Below are 14499 nucleotides of genomic sequence, written 5' to 3' on the forward strand. Positions count from 1 at the left end.
ACCAGGTAGAGATGCCTTGGGTTTATAAGCACCACTGGCTTATCAGGGGTGCACACCTTAATGTGGCTTAGAACGGCAGTATTGTTTGGTGAGACTGGCTGCTCTAAGGGGTCACACGTTTAGGCAGGGAGATGAAGGCTGTAATTTGGAGACTTCCTTCGGTGGAGGCCTTCGTGAGCTCTAGGAAGAAGCACAGGACACCTGGGACTCGGGAGGGAGATTCAAGGAGATGGGAGAATGTCAGAAAGTGATTTGACCCACTATTACCCTAAGAAAAGGGGGAGAAAATGGTTGTTCCTTCCTGGCTAGGCTGTGTGCCTCCAGTTCGGGCTCTGCTGTGAGAGACCTGTCCCCTGCCAGCCTGGCATCATTACTTACTGTTCTGGTGAATCCTATTCTGAGTTCCAAAAATCCCACTCACAAGTAGACCCTTTTGCTATTTTAACAACCTCACTGTGTGTATACTTAGAATATAGCTGTCATAACCTTTTCCATAAAAAATACATCACCAAGCTCGGTTGTGTGTAAGTTTTCCCCAAGAATAGCTCTGCCCTCCCCTGGGGAACTCTGCTGGCCTGCTGTTGCTTTTAACATTTCCAAAACCCCAAAGCACCAACCCTGGAAAGTGACTGAGCGATTCTGCAAAAAAGGATTTCCTAACACCTCTGAAGTTAAAAAAGAAACAAAACTCCATGCCGTTTGTGAGAAAAAAGACTCCCAAAGAGCAAGTAGGGTATAAATGCTGCTAAGCCTAACATTTTAGCTGTTTCTCCAAAAAAAAAATAAAGGGGTTAGTGTCTCTTCTTGCAAATCCTCCCTCCCTCTGCTTCCCTTTCAACATACTTGGGCTTGAAAGGATAAAATTCAAGGACTTTTTCCCTGCCAGCTTTAGTGAGATGTAATTGCTATGTAATATATTTCAGTGTAAGGTGTACAACGTGATTGTACACCGTGGTACATGGATATTCTGTGAAGTGATCAATATTGAACTCACAGTAAGGTGACTTAGCACATCCATCACCTTACTCAACTGCTATTTCTTTATTACATTTTTTTGTTGTTATTTTGTTTTTTTGGGGGGGTAATTGGGTTTACTTATTTTTTTGATGGAGGTACTGGGGATTGAACCTAGGACCTCGTGCGTGCTACGCATGCGCTCTACCACTGGGTTATACCCTCCTCCCTCAACTGCTGTTTTTTTTTTTTTTAAGGACTTTTGAAAGTGAATTGCGGAGCTTAAATACCTGTCACCCTATTTTTAGAATATCTTCATGTTCAACTGTCTCTATGCCTCTCACTTGCTTCCTGCACTGCCCCTGGCCCCCACTCCCTGCTGCCTGTGCCCAGGACAGGATCCTTCTCAGAACCCCCCCGGTTTGGGTGATAACTGTCCTGGCCGTCCGTCTGCACCTGGGTAGGGGCAGGTTTGGGGCAGTAGATTTGAGAGTGAGTGATGTGAAGGAAATGTCTGCGAACCCGCTTGTCCAGCCTTCCCGAGGACTTGATGACTTGGGGTTCCAGCACTGACTAGCCTGCACGTCCGCTGGAGGGTTCTTCCTGTGACACGACGGGGCTCCTGAGGAGGGGACTGAGGGTCCAGGTGTCTCACTTCCCAGCTCCAGAGCTGTCGTTTGTTCTCCTTGGGGCTCTTGTCGCCTTCACCTCAAACCGTCTGGAGTTGTTCCTTCTCTCTGCACTTGCTCCTTCCTGCCCTGTTGTTTCACCGCCTTCCAGCTTCACCCCCATCACCATCTTCCTGATTTTGAAACAGACCACTACTCCTTTTAGATGTCTCATTCTGCTTTTTGCCACAAGAAATGAGAAATTCTTGTCCCTCTGACTTCTCCCTTATTTCACCGGAAAAGGACGTGACCCCAGGCTTTCAAAGGATGCCTTTAGCTTTACCCCTGTGTCCAGAGCCACACACACAGGAGGGTTCTGACTCAGAAAACTACTGAGGTCCACGTTGCTTTCGTGTGGCCAGGATCTGCTCAGAGAGTTCTGTCTCCTGGCCTCACTGTAAGAGAAACAAAACCTAAAACGCTCTGGTCTTTACTGGTTGATGTCCTTCACATAGTGCTTGTAAGAGGTCGCCAGTACATGTGAAGTTCAGTTGCTAGTAGAGACACGTGTCCCTCTTATTTTCAGGCTGGTGGGAGAGCTCTGATCAAGGAACACTCACCCTAGAGCATGTCATTGCCATATTGAAGTTTTATTGCGTTAACTGAGTATGTGAAGTGTTTATATGTCAAAACTTAGATAGGAAACTTCATGTACAGGGATTTCTGATTGAACACCGATGAAGATGCCAAGTTAAATAGTCCACTGGAATGAAACAAATAGTTCCCCTGGGGCTCAGCCAGAGAACAGCCAACAGCTTTGGTCTTCGGGGCCTCGCCTGGGTCTTACCAGTGTATTTTACTAAGTCAAGATAGGGACGTTGGCAAGGCCAGTGAATTGGTGACTGACAGCTGGTTTCTGACCCCTGCCCCCGCCCCCGCCCCCCGTTGTATTCCCCATGATTCTAAAACTTCCCCGTGCCTTCTCCCTTGAGGGGGTGGGGACTGGGTTGGAAGTGGCCTTGGCATGTGACTGGGGAGGGACTTCTGAGTCCCGTCCCAGGGTTAACTGCAGGAAATAGACCAGAGTACCTCTGCCTCTCTCAGACTCCTGGGATTTGCTGCCAGCAAACTTTAACAGCAAAAAAAAAAAATAATAATAAAAAAATTGTTCATGTCCATAAAACCAGAGCCCTTTTATTTGAAAACATTTATTTTAAAAAGACAGCTTTTTTTTTTTTTAAATTAAAAACAGAGGTTGCAAACTGGGCATCTTGGGAAAGGCTACAGCCTACAAAAATTCTCATTTGGCCTGCACGGTATGTTTGTTTATTATCGTTTTTTAATAGGAATTAGCTGTCGGCATTTTAAAAATAGGCAATTCAAGTAATTAGAGTTTTGGCTTCTCTTGAACAATGAGAAGGTTGGCTTTTTCTAGGTCAGGCAGAAGTTGAGTGCACCTGGCGGGGAGTGGCTCCTTTGGCTGGGTCTGTGAACTCCAGTTTGCCGCAGGCTCCACCATACTCTATTGTTTCTTAGACACAGAAGCCAAGCGTCACTTGCTGCCTGTAAGCCTGCTTGCACTATTTGCTTTTTTCTTATACCTGTGGTATCACCTGCCTGGATCCCATTTGTCTTTGGGTCTGAGACCCCTGACTTAAGATAACAGGTAATGACTCAGAGAAAGTGATATCACATGATATCACTTATATGTGGAATCTAAAGAAATGATACAAATGAACTTATTTAAAAAACAGAAAGAGTCACAGACATAGAGAACAAATTTACAGTAACCAAAGGGAGGAAAGGGGGAGGGATAAATTAGGGGTTTGGGATTAACAGATACACACCACTATACATAAAATAAATACGGACTTACTGCTTAGCACAGGGAACTATAGTCAATATCTTGTTATATAACCTATTGGGAAAAGGATCTGGAAAACAGTCTGTGCATATCTATGTCTGAATCACTTTGCTGCACACCTGAAACTAACCCAACACTGTAAATCAACTGTACTTCAATAAAAAATAGTAAAAAAAAAATTAAATAACAGGTACTGGATTAAGCTATGATTAAGCCAATATAAGCTGGCTGTGTTCCCTCATCCATCAAGTAGTTTTATGAGCTGTACCTTTTTTTTGTTACTTCGGCTCAGGCCTTCCTAACCAAGCTGAGCTTTGCACAGGTCTGGGAGAGGCTAATCCGTTTCCCCACGTAACGTTTATTTTCATGCCTGCCTTGGGTCGTGAAATTCCATATTCCTAACTTGCTGGGCCTTGTCAAGGATCTGATATATGAGGCATTTTTATTACTGTCGTAACCTATATTTGCAGCCTTGCGTTTGTAAAAACAGGACCTCGTTCTTCGCTCTTCGGGGATCCGTCTTTTTGTTTCTCCCTCGGTGGGGCTCCAAGCTGGTTAGCTTGGGCCTCACGTGGACTGGGGGCCCTGCCTGGCTGCTGGGAGGCCCAGGAGGTCGGGGATCTCACTGCTGCCTGGGCATTCTGGCTTACAGGGCCGTGCAGCCGTCCCAGCCTCCGAGGGGCTTGCAAGCAGGTGTTTGTGAGGCTGGCGGGCTGGAGGAAGGCGAGGGCCTCCTGCGTGAGGGCAGACACTGAACGCTTTGTTGCAACTCGACTTGGTTGCAGATGGGCTCTTACTTCGGCTCCTCCTTATGCGCAGTTGACCTGAATGCGGACGGCCTCTCTGACCTGCTGGTGGGGGCCCCCATGTATTCTGAGATCAGGGACGAAGGGCAGGTCACCGTCTACATCAACAGAGGAAATGTGAGTACAGAGCGGGCAACATGTGGACGGGGTATGGGGGAGGGATACTGGCCCAGGGAGTGGTGACTGAGCCCCATTTCCCAGAGGAGGTGAAAAGACATGCTTCTTAGCTTTACAAAGCTCATTGTTCCATTAATGAAAAAGTACATGCAATGTTATGACTGCAAACATAACAGGGGTCAAGAAAAATCTCAGTGATTAATGTTGAGTCCCAGAAACTGTTTCTCCTGCTTCCCTGTGGATGATTTCAGTGTCATCTGCACAGGGTATCAGGGGGTCCCCATTTTAAAACTGAGTGAGATTCAGAGAGGTTAAGTAATCTGCCACAAATCACACAGGAAAGAAATGGCAGGGCTGGGACTTGAATGTGGGATTCTTCTCTAGGTTATGCTGTCCCCCTGGGAGTATTCGCACATCTGCCCAGGGAAGCAGAGCAGCCTTCTCAGAGGACACAGTGGCTGAAGGGAGTCTTGAAAAAGAATAGGAGTTAGGCAGACAGGCAGGCGTGGGTTGGGAGCTGGCAAGGGGATTGAGATGTGAGGCGGCAGGACCAGGACCACTTAGTGCAGTGTGGTGGCACTGGGGGTGGTGGGGTGGGGGCCATGGCTATAATTGTCATGTCCCTTATCCTGCAGAATCCTGAAAAGGTTGTAACCAGGTCAGAAAGATATCTCTGCAGCAGAGCGGACGGTGGGTAGAAGTCGGGGCTGAGGAACAGCAGGGCACCACTGGGGGCAGGAGACCAATGAGAAAGCAGAATCTTTTCAGGATCTAGAAGAAAGATTATTCCCCCAGAGAGAAGTGGTTAAATGTGTAAGTTCTGTTACCACCAGCCTTTTAGCTAACATGAGAAGATGCTTATGAGATGATCAGTGAAAAAGCAGGATAAAAATTACATATACAAACAACCTTTAAAAATACACAAAATGCGTAGAGAATGTTAATAACATCTCTCTGGGTGGTGGTGCTTGGGTAGGTTTTTAGTTTTGACTTTATCCAAATAGCAAGAATATAATTCTTTCATAATAAAAATAAAAAATCAGTGAAAGTGTACTTTTTAAAGCAGTGACCAAGATGCTAGTTACCGCAGTCGGGAAGGGGTGGTGGTGTTTAACTGTAACTAGGTGGGCAGATGTCAGAAAGAAAGGGCAGTTATTTAGAGAGGAGCCAGGGGAAGTTAGAGCCTTGGGCTTCTTGGATCTTTGTAGATTGTTCGGAAAGGTGGATCTAAAACCCGGGAGGGGAGATGCTTCCTGTACCTACTGCAGTGACTCATAGCAACTACATCCGCATGGACTTTCCAGGGAGGGGGACAGGGCAAGCGAGGGGAGAAATGAGGTGGTTGTTACGGAGACGAGAACAGCAGGCATTCAGTGGCCACCATATTTGCAGGAGACGGACACATTTGCATGGGTGTTAACTTGTTAGGCAGTAAGGTGACCAGCCCAGCAGCCCCATGTGTGTTGAAAGCGGGGTATGAGATCATGGAGCAGAATAATCCCACATCCTTATCCGGGCACATTGTACCCACACATCCCACCCCCACCCCCGAATGGTGTTTCTTAATGCAGTGTGGTTGCTGTAAGTACCAGGTTGTTCTTATTTCTGTTGACCCTCATCCTATGAGATTGATGACTACAGGGCGGTGGAAAAAACAATGACTTCGGAGCTCCGTGGACTTGCCTTTGAGTCTCGGTGTTGCCACTGACTAGCCTGTGTGATGTGGACCAATAGCTGAAATCAGTAGCTCAATTTCCTCATCTGTAAAGTAGAGGGAGTCACAAGGTCTTCCTCATAGTCCTTGTGTGATTTAAATGAGGAGGTGTGCACACAGTGCCTGGTACCTACAAGGAATCAAGGTTTTCTCTTCTCTTCTTCACCACATGGGTGGCATAAAATCAACACATATTTGTGTTGTGGGGTGGGAGTTTCATTGACTTAAGAAATCATCATATCTTTATTGCACATTGTTTGTGTATAGTGGGGAAAAGATTTAATCATAATGAGAGCCTTGCGATGGCTTGTGGGTATACGGCAGGTCTGGAGTGCCCCTACGCGGGGGCAGGGTTACACACTCTCCAGCCTCAAAACATCAGATTGTGTTTTAAGGCTCTGATACTCACGTGTCAGTGATTTGAGGGTAGGGTGTGTATGGCTGTTACTGCCACTGCCACCGTCACCACGGACCCCCTCCCTCTGCTAGCTGGTGTTTGCTCAGGAAATTCAAGCCGGACGTGACAAAGGGTGCAGTTGTGTGCCCCAATATCACCACTGCCACCCCCTGACCAAACACTCCTGGGTGCTGGGTTTTCTGAACCATGACGCCCTCTGTCGGGATTACTAATACAGACACCCAGCAAAACAGCTTTGTAAACTTGTACCGAAAGTCTCAGGAGAGAAGCAGCAGAAATATGTACTCCCTTTAAAACAACTTTGGGGATATTGTGGGGAGAGGATCCCGTGGGGGCAGGTAGGTAGGTTGTTTGGCTGATAGGTTGGGTCACAGGGTGTTGGGACAAGGGTGGGGTTCACTCATCGGCCAGCGGCGAGTCTCCTTTCCACCAACACATGTCTCAAGCAGTTGGAGACCCTCCTGGCACCCAGGTAGAAGGGGCTGCTTTTGCCAGCAGGGGATGGAGGTTTGGGTGCCTGGGACTCTGCCCAGGTGTTTCCTGTCCACGGGTGTGCTGCGGGGGAAGGTGGCATTCCCAGCTCTGTTTTCATTCTTTTTTTGGTTCATTCTGTTTGTTTTTGTTTTGTTTTCTGTCTTCCCTCCATCCTGTTTCCCAGGGAGCCCTTGAGGAGCAGCTGGCCCTGAGCGGGGATGGTGCCTACAACGCGCACTTTGGGGAGAGCATAGCCAGCCTGGGCGACCTTGACGAGGACGGCTTCCCAGGTCAGTGAGCTTGCGCTGCCCACGGGAGGGCCCGTCGGCATCCCTGTAGACACTGGGCTGAGCCCCGAGCTCCCTGGAGTTCTGCTTCTGTGACATTCCTTCTCCTCAGCTCAGCACTCTTTGCTATGTCTGTGGTGCAGTGAATTGTGGGGTGGTCCATGGGGTTTCTTAGGGCAGCCGTGTCTGAACCAGCATCCTCTCGCCACCAAACTATCTTGTTTCTGAGCCTCCGATGCACCCCAGTTCTCTACCGTGTGGTCAGTGAAATAAGTGAGGAGGGAATTCTCTGCCCTGAGGGGGACAGCAGGCCCGGCTGACTTTTGAAGGTGTGGGTGTTGGGAGGAGCGGGGATGTGCACGCCCCATGTCTAGTTCTGTTTGGATAGCAGTACCTTTCACAGCTTCTTGGCTTCTCTCCCTGGTCTGTTCAGTGTCTCCTCCCCTCACTGTACATGCAGGGTTCAGACACCAGGACTGGGGGGAGCCGTGTCACTGATGGGGACGACTGGGGTGGAAGATGGGCTGGGGGGCAGCTCTTGCCTCAGGCCAGACATTCAGGCACATTTGAAATCCTCATAGCCCTGGCCAGAGGGGGCGTCACTTGGAGAAAGGGGACCTCTGCTTGAGGTCCGGGTGGGTGAGGCCCTCACCCTTGACCTCACGTCTACAGACTCATGACTTTTGTTATAAGCAAAGGGGAAAAAGTGAGGAAGATCTAGACTTTGCTTCAGGAGTTGCCAGTTCCTGAGAGTAACATTGATTTTTGTATGTGACATTCGTGCCATTTTATATCATTCCTTTACCAGAGAATAGAGTTGAGTTTCTCAGTTACACAATAACCATTATCTTTGGAATTCCCTTCTCAGACAGGAGTTACAGTGGGTGGTTTATATTTGCATTTCTTTTATTGGATAGGTCAATAATCTGTCCTACAAGGATGAGGTAGAAACATTTTCTGGGACTGAACTCTTATCAGCTTCTATAATTTTCTTTCTACTTTTTTGGTGGTGGTTGTTACTGCTAAGAGATCATGTGCCGGGTTTAATGCTTGAACAGTCAACCAAGAAATGTATAGACGTCATGGCAGGAGTTAGAGAACCCACCCGTATGTTCCTCCACATGGCTTTTCTAACCGAGAGCTACTTTCCTCCCCCCAGATGTGGCCATCGGCGCACCCAAGGAGGACGACTTTTCGGGCGCGGTGTACATCTACCACGGGGACGCTGATGGGGTAGTCCCTCAGTACTCGATGGTAATTGGCGTGAGAGTGACATGGTCGCTGTCCATGCAGTCATTCCACAAACACTTCGGGAACTCTGCGCCACACCCCGGGTGCATACGACACAGGACATTGTTCCTGCCTTCACCTTCCCCCACCTCCAGTGAAAGGCACAAACCACTGATTAAATCAAAATGTATTTGTAGTCTCCCGAGTTTGCTGACATCCAGGGAGGCATTCTGCCTACAAAAGATAATATCCAGATTCATAGCCAGTGTTAAGAGTGATTTATGTAAGAAGAGGCTCTTTTCTGGTTGCTCCTTTGTCAACCGTCTGTGCTAAGCCAAAGGAGTATCTCGTAAACTATAATCTAGAGAGACCGAGGTCCATGCAGGAGGGGCTTGAAAGCTCTGTCACAGGCCTGTTGTCACCGTTGGCATCAAAACGGGAAGCTGATCAGAGCCCTGGCCTCGAGCCCCAGGCTTGGGAAGTGGTGGGTCCTGTTTTTTTGCCATATCAGCTTGGAGTTCAATCTTGCTGATGGTGTCAAGCCCAGCCCCTGGGAAAAAAGGAAGTCGCACTCTGGACAGAAGCCCGGTCAGGATGTTGGTGGATGTCTGTGTGCAGACTGGTACAGGCCTGGGTCTCTCTCCCAGTGGGTCAGCGACAGAAGGGGACTGAGCACCCGAAAGGTTTCCAATCAGCGCATACTGATTTCGTGACCATTTCTTATGAGCTTACCACTTCCTCCTCACGCTGACACTTCTCCAACCCAAGAAGCTTGGCTCGTATCTTGATCATTGCTAAGGAAACAAAACTTTGAACTGGGTCCTGTTCTTATAAAATGCTGTATAAAATGAAATAGTAATACACCAAAACCTGTCCACAGACAAGTCTTACGGTGAGGAAAGACTACGAGTTGATTTTAAGAGGCAGTTTGTACATATAAGTTCAGTCAGTGTGTCCTCAGTCGTTCTCCTTGCAGCAGGTGTGCGTCAGCTCGTTAAGGGCGGAGGGCTGCTTGCTTTGTTGCAGGTCGCTCCCTCCTGCTCAGCTCTGTTCCAAGAGGCAGGTGTCAGGGGAGGTGCCATGCTGGTGGGAGCAGGGCTGCTTCCTGAGAGCCTGCTCTGTCCTCTGACCTCCAGTCCTCATAGCAGCCTTGTGAGATGGATTCCTTTATCATCCACCTTTTATTTACAAGGTGACTCCAGCCCAGGGAGGTTATTTAACGTGCCCAAGGTCACCAGCTAGGAAGTGGCAGCTTGACCATGGAAACTTTGCCAGCCTGACTCCCAAACCTCTTATTGCAGCCACCACCCTCAACTCCATGTGAGGAAAAGGAACACTCGGGGAGGCTCAGCTGGAAAACTTAGAAATACAAAAGCCTGTTTTGCTGTACTCCGAGGGGCATTCACCCACATGGACCACCTCCTTTTCTATAGGAATGAGTAATGGTGCGACCACACTCCTAGGTGATGTGGCAGGAGAATGAGGGCTCTGGGCACGGTGTCGGGGTCACATCGTGTCCCAAGGGCTACTCTCCTCTAGATCAGGGGCTCTGTTCCCACTGCCACAAGCCGAGAGCCCTCCGGGGAGCCATCAGGTCACCCCGCACACTTCCTCCCGGAGTCTGGTTACCGGACCTGGGAGGCTCATCGCAAAGGGAGGCAGCCTGTGAGAGACCCCTGCTTCCGCTCCTCCTGGGGCCCTCTTGTGTTTTGTTCTGTTGCTGGGTGGAATCCCTGCAGAGAACTGAAGTATAAATTTGTGGTCAGCGCGGATCGTCTTGAGTAGGAAGCAGAGATCGGCAGCTGGACCGGTCCTGCCTTTGTCAGCACTCAGCCCGGCTCGTTAGCTCTGACAGAGAGAAGTGGTTTGGGGGCTCTTAAAAAAAAAGAAAAGAAACAACTGTGATTACACATTTCCAAGCTGCTAATATGTATGTGATAAGGTCTGTGATTTAAGAGGAAGAAAAGTCCTCTAAGGCCGGATTCTCCAGAGCTCAGGTCTGGACAGAGCGGGCATTGTGTGGGTGAACCAGGGAGGAAATGAGAAACAACTCTGGGCAAAGGAATCGCTTTTCTTTGGCCCAGATTGGTATTATTTCTGCTGGAGAAATTGTGAGATCAGGGTCTCAAGTTCTTCCATATTACTCAAACTCATTCCTCTTTCTCGAGTTTACCATGAGAAGTGTTGACTTTAAGATCCTTGTGTGCCTTTCTCAATTTGAGAGCCCTCTGGGCATGTCACGGCGGCTCCTGTGATCTGTCTCCTGCCATAAGGACACCGCATATAAACTCGGTCAAGGCAGAGCTTTTCCAAGGCTCCTGGTTTTCATTTAGAGTTATTAGCACCAAGCAGACTTATCTTCCTGGCTTCATGGCATAATGGCCTGCAGATGTCTGTGGGATAACTTAAACCCGCATCGCCACCCCCAGAAGGACCACCCCTTCACTCTTCCCGGCTTGTCCCAGCCACAGCACATCTTAGACATGCAAACCCAGGGCAAGCTGCTGAATCTCGCATTGTTGGGCCTCAGAGCTGAGATGGTCTGCTTCAAAATGCAGATTTTAAGAAACATGCAGATCCACGTCCATGTTTGTTTAGACAGAGCTGTGTGGGATGTGTGACTCTGCATGTTGGCAAGAAACATTTCTTCAGTGTTCCCTACAGTGTTCTGATTTGTACCATGATGCTTGCACATTCCCTGTTGGATGGTTTGACTGAAGATGGCAGGTGGAAGGTCATTTGCAGTCATTGGCTGCTCGGAGGTGGGGGACTCCCTGTCCTCTCCCGCTGTCAGTCCTGTAGGAACTCCATCTCCCCATATGTGTGACTCCTTTGCAGGGTGACCGTAAGGAAAAGGATAAGGAAAGAAAGTCCCAGTGAGCCCCCGGATATGTGTAAACCCAGTTCTGACGTGGAAGTTGCTGTGTGGCATGAAAACAAAACATTTCTCTCCTTGTCCCCAGTGAGGGCACTGAAAGGGGAACCTCCCCAGGGAGACTGTATAGAGAAAGAGAAGAAAGAACAGTCAGATTTCAGAACATGAGACTTCTCTGATTCAGAAAGTTTAGTATCTGTGTGAGGAACACAAGCATCGATGTATGACCAGGGCTGGCTGTATAGTGAATGTTCTTGACCAGTGCAGCATGTGTCAGCATATGCTGATCTTAATGATGAAGGAAATGGACTTACAGGTGCTAGCATGCCGCATGGCACTAGAGCTATGAATCCCAAATGGTTGGTTGAGGGCTGCCTTTTTTGGGGGGTGGTGGGGTAATTAGGTTTGTTTATATTTTTAGAGGAGGTACTGGGAATTGAACCTAGGACCTCATGCATGCTAATAAGCATGTGCTCTACCACTTGAGCTGTACCCTCCCTCCTGGACTGCCTTTTAAGGAGGAGGGCAGGCAGCTTCAGCTGGGTGTTTTTTTTTTTTTTCCCCTACATTGTATAGAATGTTCAGGATCATTCTAGATTTACTGGGTAAAGCTGTTTTGTCCTGTCTGTGATGCTCATGGGCCCGTAGATCTTCTGGTTGGCTTGATCGAGAGGCAGTTTCCATGTGACCATCATTTTCCAAGTAGATGTGCTAATTCCCGTCCACCCGAGGGAGGACTAACGTGTGCCTCTTAGGAGAGGAGTCTTACACGTTTCGTACGTGTCTGGGTAGAGAGATCAAAGGAAAAGATGTTCTTAGAATTTCGCCTGGCTACTCCTGTGTAAACCCAAAACAGAACCTCTTGTGGAGATGGGACTTTAACTATCTGTTTGGAACTTCATTTGCCAGATCAGAAGGCTAACACACTTGCTTAGGTGGCTTTTTTGTTAACACTGAGCTTGGAAACAATTTAGAGTGGTGACACTAAGGCAAGTAATAATCAAGGAGTGTGTGGTCTTCTGCCTGCTAAAGACCCCTGATAAAGTTTGAACTACGTTTTTTTGTTGTTTTGCTTCCTCCGAACAACTTCAAGACCAAGTGTCCCAGGGCAGCTGGGCTGAAACAGTCACAGGGTCTTACTTGTGACTGTGCTCCTTCCGGTAACTCAGTCTCTCTATTATCTGTTTCAGAAACTGTCGGGGCGGAAGATAAGTCCTGTGCTACGGATGTTTGGCCAGTCCATATCAGGGGGCGTTGATATGGATGGAAATGGCTATCCTGGTAAGCTGTTTTCCTTTAATGGCGTGTGAGATAAGGAAAGCTAAATGCACGAGGTAGAATACTGTCCAGTCTGGTCAGAGTGGTAACACCTACTGAGGACTAGGAGAATTCATACAGTGGAATAGGGTGCTTTGCTTGGTGTCTGATTTTAAGATGAAGGTAGTGTCGAAGTTTATTTTCTGAGTTTTAAAATGATTTACTCTAAAACGTTGAAGCACCCTGAGAGTGGATTTTTACAGCAAATTTTTCCGATGAAGGAAAAATAACCCTGTCCCATCTATCATGATACATAGTGAAACCGTGTGTTTTCCTTGATATCCAAGCACGTTCAGAGGCATCTTCCCCTCGAGAGGGAGGAGGGAACTGAGTGACACCTTCCCCACCCCCGACCACCCCAAAAGACAGTTACTGAGGGAAAGGCTTGGAGCAGAAAGAAAACCATGTCCTCTCCCTGACAGACAAAACAAACCTTCACCATTCAAGGCGGGCTGGCTTGTCTTCAGGGTTAATTAATGCCTTGTGGTGGTTGAGGGTAATTGAATAAAAATGTACCATTTCAAACCCCAATCCCAAATGATATCCGGTTTAGGGGAAATTGACCAGGCAGAGGAGTAGTGGTTCTTTGGGTGTTTGAGGGGAATTGAGTGGGGGTGAGGTGAGGAAACAGAAGAATTTGGAAAAACCCAAAATCACCATGGATTTCAGAAAAAAGGTCCCTGAAACTGCAGGTCATCTTGCTATCTTGTGAAAAATAACTTCTTTCCATTTAAAATGCCTCAGAAGGATCTGTGTAAACAATTGCAGTCCTGTACAAGGGCACCGGATTTGGTAGTTTTTCATAGACAGGAGTTTTGATCATCCCCTGTAACTTTGCAGAGCCAGGAGTGGGAATGGGAAAGGGGCAGGGTTGAAGTTTGTGTCCCTGTAGACTGTTGGGGGTGTTTTTAGGTTTGAAAAAGCAGTTCTTGTTTTGGGAAATTTGTGACCATCCCTAAGTCATGCCTTCCATTGGTTTAGCACTTAGATATGTGCAGTGAACGTCTTACGGTTACCCCCATAGGTAGGTAGAGATGGGGGTGTCTCCCCAAGTTAACAGGCAAGAATGCTAAATCCCAGAGAACTCAGGGAACTGGCCAGAGACCACATCGTGGTGGTCGGGGACCCAGGCTGCTTGTCTGTTGCTGCACAGTGATCACACGGATCTGAATTTCTGACCTTGCATTTTTCATAAAAGAAATGGCAAATGCATCAGGTATTTTTTATTTTCAAATATCCAGGAAATTAAAAAAGGCTACGAGGAAGTAACAGAGTCAGCAAGCACACCCAAGTGCAGAAATCTCAGCAGCCCTACCATCCACAGATGTGCTGTTTGTTTTTCCTTAATGAGGGCATCATGTATACATGGGGGTTCAGACTCTCTTGGATTCAGATGCTCGGTTCTGTGAAGTAGTACTCAGAACCCCAGGGCTGGAGGGTTTCCATTAGAAGGGAAGAAAGGCAGAGAGCCATTAGATGAGTTCATACTTCCTAAATTAAAGTTATTTAGGATTAAACATTACCAGCTCACACTTGTCTTGATTTATAGTTCACCAAGTACTCTCATGAAGTTTCTGATTTTAACACCTGATTTAATATATTTAATACATATTATATTTAACAAATATTTAATAAATATTTTCTGGGTTAAACATTATGAAATATTTGAAGAAGACACTGGGGCTAATTATCTCCATTGTGCAGACAAGGACACTGTGAGAGAGATCCTGGGGTCACGTAGAGTGAGGGTTGGAACGGAGGCGAGTCCCATGTTCTACAGAACCTAGAGCTTCTCCCGAGAGTCATTTAGTTCCGAGCATCCCTCTCCCTGATTC

The 14499-nt window shown here is 47.7% G+C and overlaps 1 protein-coding gene across 1 annotated transcript in view; it reads left to right on the top strand.

Annotated features, from left to right (window-relative positions):
• The window catches only part of ITGA9 (integrin subunit alpha 9), a 310689-nt gene that overhangs the window by 50723 nt on the left and 245467 nt on the right, over positions 1-14499 (top strand). Inside the window, exons 9-12 of the mRNA XM_072940989.1 lie at positions 4212-4349; positions 7140-7245; positions 8402-8496; positions 12538-12628. Of these exons, the coding sequence (XP_072797090.1) occupies positions 4212-4349; positions 7140-7245; positions 8402-8496; positions 12538-12628 (430 nt within the window). The remainder of the gene's footprint in view (positions 1-4211; positions 4350-7139; positions 7246-8401; positions 8497-12537; positions 12629-14499) is intronic.

The sequence above is a fragment of the Vicugna pacos genome, chromosome 17 (assembly GCF_048564905.1).
Source record: "Vicugna pacos chromosome 17, VicPac4, whole genome shotgun sequence".
Classification (NCBI taxonomy): Eukaryota; Metazoa; Chordata; class Mammalia; order Artiodactyla; family Camelidae; genus Vicugna; species Vicugna pacos.